This window comes from Carica papaya, chromosome 6 (genome assembly GCF_054855325.1).
Source record: "Carica papaya isolate Zhongbai chromosome 6, ASM5485532v1, whole genome shotgun sequence".
Taxonomy (NCBI): Eukaryota; Viridiplantae; Streptophyta; class Magnoliopsida; order Brassicales; family Caricaceae; genus Carica; species Carica papaya.
This window is the reverse complement of record NC_142314.1, coordinates 18703633-18716161: the sequence shown is the minus strand read 5'-3', so window position 1 is coordinate 18716161 and position 12529 is coordinate 18703633. Positions and strand designations below refer to the sequence as shown.

Below are 12529 nucleotides of genomic sequence, written 5' to 3'. Positions count from 1 at the left end.
CATCTACTGAGGGCAATACGTATTCTTGACGACCCATGTGGAATGATAAATTCATTTCATATTATATCAACAATTTGCAGCTTGCTAAACTAGCAACACATTTACAGCTTACCAAACCATGACATGTTCTATGACCAGGGTCGTGCCAACCACAGTTGTCCTACATGTAAACTATGGTCGCAGCTGTACTTCACCAAAGGTGACCTCTACAATCATATCACGTCACCACTCTTGGCAAAAGCTACACCGTCATCTACAAGGAGCGGTCATCTCACGTCTTTTCAAACTAGATGGGGGAGAAACAGAAACATCTCATAGATAAAACGCCTAAAGAAACATATCATTTATGAACAAGCAGGCCAATTATTTCTCATGCTTAACAAAACTCATCATGCTTCGATACTTCATCTCATAGTCGTACAATATAGCATGCGTTAATACTTATCACATGAAAATTGATTATTATAGTCAACATGCAAATAACCGGTTTATACACATTCATATAAACATGCATTAACACATAATAATTATAGTAAAGGATAGAAAATCTAAGCATGCAACCAACTAATTAAAATTTCCATTAACTAAATCTAGAAATACTCCTTAGTATGTAAAAATAAATACAAAATTCCTTATCGAAACCTTGGTGTTTCCTATTCCTTTTCTTCTTCTTTTCCTCTAATTCTCTGTCTAGATCACTCTCTCTCTAAAACCCTTTGGTAGATGGAAGAATGAAGTGGAAGTGATGATGAAATAGTGAAGTGGTGGTCCCTATTTATAGAAAATTGAGACTGTTAGATTTACACCAAGTGGCAAAATCTTATGAAGAGAGAAAAAGTTAAGGTGAAATGATGAGATGTTACAATTGATGGATGGACAACGTGATGTGACAGTGGCACAAAAATTGGAGGCATGCCACCTAACCAATGGCGGCATGTCTTCCAAGCGATGACGGTGGGCCGCTTACGCCGGTAGTGTTGCTCGCCCCCTTAAAGGGGCACCTGCTGCCCGAGGCAGCGCACGCGACCCCAGCTTGTCACGCGCAGGCGTACTGCGCAAACGGCACGTGCACAGTGCACGGATGGGACATGCGCACAGGCACATGCCTTGTGTTGGTCGCGCGCAGGCACGTGCAGGCAGTTCGCAGAGCCCCCACAGGCAGGGTCTTTCCCACAGGTGTTTTGGTGGGATTTTCTACGTTTTCTCCTATATTTTTCCTTAAAATTTTTTAATTAAATTTAAACACAAATTATCTACAAATAAATTTAATAAAATAATTTCAGTAATTATTTAACTAAATAAATATGAAACTAAAATATGAAATTCATCCAGAAAATTCAAAATATAAAAATTCAATGAGTTTAAATGGCCTTAGAGCCCGAGTATATAGGGGTTCACATTACAAATTAAGCACGAAGGTTTTCGGGGTGTTATATTCCCCCCCACCTTAGAAAATTTGATCCCCTAGATTGTTCATGAATCGGTCAGGAAACTTTTCTCGCGTTTCAATCTCCAACTCCCATGTCGCCTCCTCTAGAGTATGGTGTTACCATAGCACCTTCACTATGGGGATCCTATGTAGTCGAACTAAGAATTTCACGGGGAGCTCCTCATTATTCATTTATGTTTGAACCTGCATTTCTTGGTAAGGAATTATGTGAGAAAGGTCAAGGTGGTACCTTATGAGCATGGAGACGTGAAAAACATCATACAGATCGGTAAACTCTAGGAGTAGAGCAAGGTGGTATGCCATGGGTTCGACACATTCGACAATCTAAAAGGTCCCACATAATGGGGGCTTAGCTTACTCTTCTTACTATTCTATATTTTCCCCTTGTAAGGGAACATCTTAAGGAGGACTTGATCACCAATAATAAACTCTAGGGGCCTTCTATGGTTGTTGGCATAGCTTTTTTGGCCACTCTGGGCGATGGCTAAGTTCCTTTATATGATGGCAAGTTTCTCAATTGTCTCTTGAATGTAATAAGTTCCCAAATATCGTTGGTTCCTGAATTTGTTCCAACAAGTGGGAGAACGACAAAGCCTACTATATAGTGCTCCATACGGAGCCATGCTGATGTCAGAATGATAACTATTATTATAAGCAAATTCACATAGGGGAAGATACTCATACCAGTTATCACCAAAGTCGAGGACACAAGTGCATAACATGGCTTCAAGTGTCTAGATTGTATATTTAGACTAACCATCGGTCTGAGGATGATAGGCAGTGCTAAAGTACAATCTCGAACCAAGTGCTTCTTAAAAGTTATCCCAAAAATGCGAGGTGAGTCAGGGATGTCAGTTTGACACAATTGATGAGGGGATTTCATGGAGTCGAACAGTCTCCTCGATGTAAAGGCGGGTTAATTTACTAGTGGAATATGTTATTTTGATTGGTATGAGATAAGCAGTCTTGGTCAACCTGTTAACGATGACCCATATTGCATTGCGATCGGAATAGGTCCTGGGCAGACCGGTGACAAAGTCCATGGTCATAAGCTCCTACTTCCATTCCAAAATAGAGTGACCTTGCAATAAACAGCCAGATCTCTTGTGTTCAACCTTAACTCGTTAGCCAGTAAAGGATCGGGAGATATAGTTAACAATGTCTTTCTTCATTCAAGTACACCAATATTGACGTCTCAGGTCTTGGTACATTTTGGTACTCCCGGGTGGATGGACAGTTTGGAGGCATGGATAGCCTTGAGAACATTTGTTCTGATAGCGACAGGGACCTAAATACGATCCTAAATTTTGCACAATCCATCATCTGTGAGCCTGAAATAAGGAAATTCATCATATGTAAACTTGCTCAAATTTTTGGTTATTTTTAGGTCGGTGGATTGAGCTTCCCAAATCCTCATGAAAAGATCAGGCAAAGCTTGGATATGGGTGAGGTAGGCACCATTATCACAATGGTTAAGGTGGAATGCTTGCATAGGATCAACTAATTTCCAACTAGAGGCCATGGTTTGAGTCAACAAAGTGGACTCTTTTTGGCTTAGAGCATCAGCAACTACATTACCTCTACTGGGGTGGTAGATGATCTTGCAGTTGTAGTCCTTCAGGAGGTCCATCCAATGTCTTTATCTCATATTCAGTTTCCTCTGCAAAAATATATATTTCAAACTCTTATGATAAGTATAGATTTTAAATATCTAACCATACAAATAATAACACCACATCTTCAAGGTAATGACTATGGCCGTTATCTTTAAGTCATGAGCGGGTAGTTATACTCATGGGATTTCAACTGTCTAGATCCATAAGCAACTACTTGGTCGTGCTGCATCAAAATATAACCCAAACCTATATGAGATGCATCACAATAAACTTGAAATCTCCCAGTATTGTGAGGGAGGATCAACACTAGAGCAGATGTTAGATGATACTTAAACACAACAAAACTTTCATCACATTCATAGTCCCAAAGAAAAAGAACATCTTTCTTGGTGAGACGGGTCAATGGAGCTACAATCTTGGAGAGCTCATCGATGAATCGCCAGTAATAACCTGCTAAACCAAGAAAACTTCGTACCTCAAAAACATTTTTTGGCGAGTTCCAATTTATCATTATTTCAACCTTAGATGGATCCATAAAAACATTTTTACCAGAAATTATGTGGCCAAGGAAGGAGACTTGATCCAATAAAAAAGAGCATTTACTGAACTTAGCATACAGATGGTTCCACCGGAGGGTTTTTAATACCCAAGGCAAGTGAGCTGCGTGTTCTTCATGACTCTTAGAATACACTAGGATGTCATCAATGAATATGATGACGTATTAATTTAGTGCATGCTAAAAAATCTTGTTCATAAGATCCATGAAAGCAACAAGAGCATTAGCCAGTCCAAAAGGCATAACTTTGAACTCGTATTGATCGTATTGGCATCAAAAGGCAGTCTTTGGAATACCTTCTTATTTGACCCTCAACTAGCAGTACCCCGATCTGAGATCGATCTTCGAGAGGACCGTAGCACCTTACAATTAATTGAAGAAATCATTAGTACGAGGTAAAGGATACTTACTTTTAACCATTACATAGTTGAGCGCTCTATAATAATGTGCAATCAGAGAGAGCTATCTTTCTTCTTCATGAATAACACCGAAGCATCCCAAGGAGAATGACTAAGGTGGATAAATTTTTTACCAAAAAGTTCGAAGAGCTGGTTTTTTAATTCTGCGAGCTCAATATGACTCATGCGATAGGTAGGTTTTGAAATAGGTTGTATTTTGAGAAGTAAATCGATAGAAAATTCTATCTCCCGTGGGGGAGGTAGACCAGGTAAATCCTCTGGAAAGACATTCAGAAAGTTACAAACAGTAGGAATGGTGTATATGGTGGGATCGACATCCATATTCTATTTTATTCAGAGGTTAGAAGGTAGCAAAACAAGATTTATAAGATTTTTATTTTATTTTTCGTGAACGTAAAGTTACAATCTTACTTTCACAGTTGATAGTTGCCCTATACTTTTCTAACTAATCCATACCTAAGATAACATTGAATCTTGAAAAATCTAAAAGTATAGGGTCTACTAACAGTTCTACTCCTGAAGCTTTTATTTTACAATTCTTATACACACAATGAGCTTTTAATAGACGTCTAGAGGAATTTTCTATGGCTAACACTTCATTTAAAGGTTTGGGCTTAATATCTATCTTACAAGCAAATGAACAAGAAACAAAAGAGTGGGTAGCACCTGTATCAATCTGAGCTTGAGCAGAAATGTCATGAATGGAAAACATACCCTGGATAAGAGCAGGAGTGGTGAGGGAACAATGTTCATCAAGGTGGTATACACGACCGTGGGCTACTAGTTTGGCCATGTCATTCAGCTACTAGGGACAGTCTTTCACAAAGTGTTGAGTGCTTTTGCGCTTATAGCAGGTGTTATTCAAATGCTGACATGGCTGATCACCATGCAAGCATCCACAATGCTGACATGGTTGAGTAGCTTGGGCAGGGTGTCTAGTAGGTAGAGGCAAAGTAGGGGGGAGGGGCAACTCGAGGTTGTTTGTTGAGATGGTTGCTAATTACATTAGACAGTTTTCTTCTTGGTTGTTGGGGTTGGTGTTGCTATTATTGGGGCAATGCATTGGTGTTAGATCGAGATAAGATTTTTGCCTACTAGACATGTTCCAGCACCACGACATATGAGCTGGGTCCCAGTATTACAATCTGGTCATAGATATCGATACAAATGACCTTACGAAACTTCCTAGCCTTACGACTCTCAGGAGTGATCATTAGTGGGGCAAACCTAAATAGCTGGACAAATCGGGCTATATACTAAGCAACCGTTAAATTTCCTTGGCAGAGGTCATAAAACTCCAATTTTTTTTCATGGACATAGACAGGGAAGAAGTTTTCAAAAAACACATTCGTAAAATCCTCCCAAGTGGTAAGGGTAGGTAGGACTTCTTTTTTAAGCCGCCACCGATGTTCGGCTTCACCGGTTAGCATAAAGGCTGCTAGAAGAACCTTTTATTCCTCGGTTAGGTCTAAGACAGAGAAAAGCTTCTCTATCAATAGGATAAAAGCTTCGACTACCAAGGGGTCGGGGCCTCCTTCAAAGTGGGGTAAGCTGAATTTCATAAATTCTGCTATGTTGTAGGAGATAGATCTTTCGGTTGGATGATAGTATGGGGTAGGAGGGTGTTGGAAAAGATTTGCTTGGTTTTTGCCTATGATTGCAGTTAGACTTTGGATCGCTTAGAAGAGTTCAGTAAACTCGGCCCTGGTCGAATGATCCTGGGCTTCAAGTCTTTCGGTACACTCTACTAAAGGTCTTCCTCGTGTCATTCCTACAAAAGAAAAGAAAGACACGAGTGGTGGTCTAGTTTTTGAAAGAAGACATATCCTAAATATCTTAGAAGGGTTTCCTAACTATAGCCTCAGTTGTAAGGGATTATTTTGTATAATTTCTCTAATACCATTTGTAACATCCCAAATGCTAATTAAAGAATAAGAGTGCCAGATATAGAAACAGATTATGAGTTCATATAAGATAAATATATGTAATGGAACAAATAATTACAATCCTTTATAAAATAGTAATAGAGTTCCATACATCACTGAGGTAGAAACAAATATAATTACAAGTATCTACAAAAGATGGACTCATCAGAGTCCAAGACAACTATGCACTCATAAAAGTGCATGGATCCACGGGATCCTCAAAGGCTTCAAGGGATAGATCAGCGATCGGTTCCTCACTATCTTCCTCATCTGGGGGAGGGGGCATGGAAATGGGTGAGTTCCACATAGTCAGTAAGAAAAATAGCATTTAAATAACATCACTAAGATTTTAAAGGTAAATTATAAAGTACCATCATTACTTACCATTAGGGGTCATGTCAGGAATTCTTTATAAATTAAGAAAATAATTTATTTTATTAAAAATAACATCAAATCTATCATGTCAAGGTCATATCATATCAATCAAATTAATCACGTTGAAAATATAGATAATCAAACAAATCATGATATGCTCTTTATTTCATTTTATTCTTCGCGCGAAGTCATTCCAACTTCCAACTACTGAGAACAATATGGATTCCTAACTACCCATGTGGAATGATCAATTCATTTGATATCATATTAGCAGTTTGCAGCTTGCTAAACCATGACACGATAGTGGTCACAACCGTGGCAACCACAGTGGTCCTACATGTAAACTATGGTCACAGATGTACTTCATTAAAGGTGACCCCTACAATTATACCGCGTCACCATTCTCATCAAAGGGTCTGCCATCATCCACAGGGAACAGTCATCTCATGTCTTTTCATATCAGATGAGAGAGAAATAGAAACCTCTTAAAGGTAAAAAGCCTAACAAAAAATATCATTTGTGAATGTGCATGCCAATTATTTCTCATGCTTAAAATAACTCATCATGCTTTGATACTTCATCTCGTAGTCGTATAATATATCATGCGTTAACATTTATCACATGCAAATTGATTATTATAGTCAACATGAGAATAACCAGTTTATACACATTCATATAAACATGCATTAACACATAATAATTATATTAAAGCATATAAATTCTAAGCATGCAACCAACCAATTAAAATTTCCATTAATTAAATCTAAAAATAATCCTTAGTATGTAAACATAAATACTAAAATCCTTCCCAAAACCTTGGTGTTTCCTACGCCTTTTCTTCGTCATTTCCGCTCTTTCTCTCTCTAGATCTCTCTTTCTCTAAAACCCTTTGGTGGATGGAAGAATGAAGTGGAAGTGATGAGGAAATGGTGAAGTGGGGATCCCTATTTATAGAAAATAGGGACCGTTAGATTTGCGCCAAGTGGCAAAATCTTATGAAGAGAGAGAAAGTCAAGGTGAAATGATGAGATGTGACAATTGACGGATGGACGATACTATGTGATGGTAGTGTAAAAATTGGAGGCACGCCAACCAACCGATAGTGGCACAGGGCACACAAGATTGCATAGACGGCATGCGCACACACGGAGCAGCACCTATCGGCGCGCGATGGGACACTCTTGCAAACAATGCCTCGCGCTCTACCTGAATGGGACCTGCGAACAAGTGCACATCTTGTGTTGGTTGCACCGTGGGGCGCATAGAGCCTCCGCAAGCGAGGTTTTCCCACGTGTGTTTCCATGGGAATTTTTGCTGTTTCTCCTCTATTTTTCCCTAAAATCTTTGTAATTAAATTTAAACACAAATTATCTACAAATAAATTAAATAAAATAATTTTAATAATTATTTAACTAAATAAATACGAAATTAAATTATGAAATTCATCTAAAAATTCAAAGCGTTTAAATGAACTTACGGCTCGAATAAATAGGAGTTCACATTACAAATTAAGCACGAAGTTTTTCAGGGTGTTACAAGACATAGGTGCACCTAGGTGGTCAGACCTGTATAAAAATTAGGGTTTTTGAACTTGGAAATGAGGTTATCAAAGTGATAAGCTCTAACATTCACTTTTGTAAACTTTACAGTACTCACAAGGTTGAGACATGGAGCCATGAAATAAAGTAAATCAAAACAGCTATGTTAATATTCAAGAATGTTCTCATTATATGAAAATAAAACAAGATATGGGACATTTAAGACAACTCTTATGAGTTGTTTACAATAATAAATGAGGAAATTTTAATTTTAGAACTACAAAATTTGATGCACTTCAAATTATAATAATCCTCAAGTGATAAGTATTTCATCGTAGGACTATTACTAATAACTTTTGAAAACAACACAAGGGAAGTTTATAACAACACAAGTAGGAAACAAGCAAGCTTGTAACATTACCCATGTTAGATATATTCCCTGGAGATAAAAACCTTTGGGAGGTGTAAGCATGTTTGTTCTGTAGTACCAAAATCATTAGCTGCAAAGTTTAAGTCCAGGGCTCTAATTTTTACCTCTCTGGAAGGTTGATGTTATGACTAGTTGTCTGAGACACCAAACCTTTTTCTCACTTTGGTAGTTTAACATAGACCAATTTTAAAGATCTTGAAGGTGTTCCATGTCATGATTGGTCAAGGCCAATTGCGTGGAGCTCAAAAAAAAATTTATGCAATTATGATAAGATTTTCTCCTGTATCAGTGCTCATCCAAATTGAGGTTGGAAGATGTCTTCAAGGATTCATACAATTTCTTACACATAGTGGCAACTATGGCATTAGCATTCGCTAGTAAATGTCCCAAGATGGATTGAACCAGATGATAAGGAAGCTTATCGATCAGATTCACCTTGATATTTTTCCTCTTTCACCTTTCTCTTCTACTTTCATTCACAAGCAAAATTGAGTCACTCTTGTTGATATCACTCTCAAAAATTCAATTGATGGGGAAATTAGATCAATGATAGAAACTAAAGGGTTTGGAAATGGATTGTGTTAGGTGGGGAAGAAGGAAAAAAAAAACCATGTATCCATTTAATACATGTTTGCCTCCATAGATTTTCATAGTGGAGGATGAATCTTAGCCATTAATCTCTCCTATGTCTCACACTACTTACTTTTTTACGAGAGTTACTTTTGGTTTACAACTCACTATTTTCCTTCTTAGACCAAAATAAATTGTATATGATGTGGCCCTAACATAAGAAAAAAAAATAAAACTCTCTCAAAATTGGAGTGTCAAGAAAAGGAAAAAGGAACACTGATACCAAAAACCGAGAAAATATAATTTTTAGAGATTTAATTTTGGAAAACAAAATTTGAATAAATTTCTAGTGATAAAAAAGGAACAAAACGAAATAAAATGGGTATAAAAAATAATTTTTATCATTGCTAGTAATAAAACAAACCTTGTGAAATGTTTGAGGGATAAGCAAACGTTATCCAACATTTTTTTTTCATTTTCCCAAAACCTTGACTTTTTTCTTTATTCTTCTCATTTTCTCTTTCTCTTTAATTACAGGCCACCAATTTTTTTAAAAAAATTTAAATTTTTATCCATGGGATATAATACGCTTAAACATAATAATTAAGTACAAAATTAATATTTTTTCTGGCTCTAAAATGACCATTATCACCTAGAATTTCCATGACAATTAAGAAAAATTGAATCAAATATATATGGTAATCAATCTTAGTTAATGGAAAATAGTCAATAGATATAGATATGAAGAATTCTTCATATATATATATATATATATATATACATCGATATAATCTAACATTATATTTTCAAAATATTTATATAGATAATCATGTAAAATGGTGATTAACATGTATGAATGAACTAATCATACTTAATAGATAACAAACTTCATATCAGAAATAAAAGAGCAAACAAGTTTAAATTTTTTTTAAACTTCATATAAGAAAATAAGTCATCCTCATAACATCAAATATGAAACCCAAATAATAAAAAGTCTTCCAACAGCAGTACCATTTATGAATAAATAAAGAAAATAAGCCTTAGGTCTACTGTCTAATAGGTTTCTTTTTTTTTCTTCCTATTTTTCTAAGTTTTTTTAAACCTAATTTTTAAATTTTTTTTCTATAATTTTCATTTTTTTTAAGTTTTCAAATTTTTTTGTACTTTTTGATATTTTAATAAAAAAATCCAAAAAAACTACGTCCTTTTTTGTTTTTTTAAATGATGGAAATAAAGAGAAATTAAAAAAATTTAAATAAATCCCAAAAATAAAAGATGATATTCACTCATACAGAAGGGTGCGATGGATCTTAATTGTAGAATTCTTAGCAATCCTTATGTATCTCCTTATGGTTCAAATAATCTGCCCAAGATGAGCTTCAAGAAATGAGCTTAGTAGAGAAATATTCATCATCTTCAAGTTTGTAGCCTTCTTCATCAAATACTCCATCATCTCTATTTCTTCATCACTTCCTTTAAAACACTTCATGGTGAGTTTTGATAGATGATCTTTCAAGCACTCGAGATCATCTCCCCCTACACCTCCTTCATCCTTGTTCTTGAACTGGGTTTTTTAAGGAAAATGAATAATTTCTTGAGTTTAAACTATTACATATTATATATACATGTATATATATTGTATAGGGTGTATATGTATATTTATCTTCATGTGTATGGAAAATGGACCTGTCTGCATGTATAGTTCCTATTGACATCGTGCGATGCATAGTACAGAAGATAGCAAGCAAAGAAATGATTTGTTGTAATACTTAAGATTTACATTGAGATTCTTCAGACACTCAATTAGAAGGCTTATGGGGAAATTTTGTCTAAGGGCATGTGTAGCATATAAACCAAAAATTTAAAGAAGATTTTATAAAAAGAATCCCTAATATAGTTTATGTATATATATGCGAGTGTAACAAGAAAAACGTTAAAAACAATCTACGTCAATTGTTGTATGATATATATGATCTATGCATATCATATAATTCTCTTCATGCGTTATATAGTTTATGCTGATTTATGTATAATGTGTATTAATATCATAATAATATTATATAGGAGAAGGACGAAGACTGTAATAGCCCGCAAACCTTTGCGTTTAAAGTGAAATTGTGAACCCTTATTTATTCGGGCCCTAAGGCTGCTTAAACTCTTTAATTTTTTTTGTAATTTTAATTTCCAGATAAATATCGTATTTCGTAAATTAAATTCATATTTTTAATTTATTTAAAAAAATTTAAAATTTATATTTTATTATTTTTTTATAGAAAAATTTTATTTTTGTCATTGTTATTTAAAAATAAAATTTAAGGAGAAAAAGACAAAGAAAAGACGAAAATCCTGCGGGAAAATGCCAGCAGGAAGGGTCCCGCTCGCGCGAGGCCAACATAAGACGTGTGCACTGTGCGCAAGGCTCGATTAGTGTCATGTCCCATCACAAGTAGACGGATGTAGTCCGTGCGTGTCCCATCGTGCGTAGACTGGTGCGACTCTGTGTGCCCTATGCGTGCACCGTCTGCGCAGTAGGCCTAGGCGCAGCACCCCGCGCGTGGTAGGCTAGGCTGGCACTCCTGTAGTCTAGGCCTACAGCACGCGGCTGACTAGGGCAGTGTGCTACTGCCTCGGGTAGTTTGCGCCACCCCCATGGGCGCCGTGTGTTGCTGGTTAGGCAGGGAGCTGCGGTCGGTTTGGGTAGTTTGCCACCGTCACTTAGGTGACATGCCACCATCGTTTGGGTGGCATGCCTCCATTTTTTATACCACCATCATGTCGCGTCATCTGTGCATCGGTCACATTTGTTAGTCATCACATTACTTCTTTTCCCATTAACTTTTTCTCTCCTTACTAGATTTCACCACTTGGCGCAAATCTAACAATCCCCATCACTTCTATTTCCATTCTTCCATCCTCCAAGAGCTTAAAGAGAGAGGGAGTGATCTAGAGAAAGAGTGAGAGGAGAAGAAGAAGAAAAGGACTAGGAAACTTCAAGATTTTGCTAAGGAGTATTTCTAGAGCCAAATTATGAAGCTTGAATTATGATTTGCATGATTATGTTTAAATGCATAAAAAAAAGTAAATTTTATTTGATAATGCATGTTATATGATCATATATGAACTTGATAATTTGCATGTGATTTAAATGATATAATTCTTGATATCAAAAACTGAAATGTGAGTAGGTGATTAAAGCATGAAATGGTATGAGAAACATGTATTTGTATTAAGATGTATAATTCATAACGTATTTAGTTAGGCTTTTTATCTCTAAAGGGTTCCTGTTTTCCCCCTCCCTCACTTGGTCTGAAAAGACTTGACAAAACTGGTTCTTGTGGATTACGGCATACCCTTTAACAAGAGTAGTGATGCGATATTACTGTAGGGGTCACCCTTGGCAAAGTAAGGTTGTGGCCATAGTTTTACTAATAGGACCAATGTGGTTGGCACAGCCGTCGTCATAGATTATGTTATGGTTTGGCAAGTCATAAATTACTATTATACCTGAACTGGTCATTCCAAATGGACAGTCGAAACTCCATACTGCCCTAAGTAGATGAAAGTCGGAACGACTTCGCGAAGAAATGACATGAAAAACTGTACATATCATGATTTATTTAATTTTTTCTATTATCAGGATGATTGATTTG

The 12529-nt window shown here is 36.3% G+C and overlaps 1 protein-coding gene across 1 annotated transcript; it reads right to left on the bottom strand.

The window, feature by feature from the left end:
* Nucleotides 1-2301: 2301 nt before the first annotated feature.
* On the bottom strand, nt 2302-3080 carry LOC148253367 (uncharacterized). The gene is made up of 3 exons (XM_088223337.1): nt 2909-3080; nt 2633-2781; nt 2302-2505 (listed from the first exon to the last, which is right to left on the bottom strand). The coding sequence occupies exons 1-3, from the start codon at nt 3078-3080 to the stop codon at nt 2302-2304; spliced, it is 525 nt and encodes a 174-aa protein (XP_088079463.1).
* Between the last annotated feature and the right edge of the window lie 9449 nt (nt 3081-12529).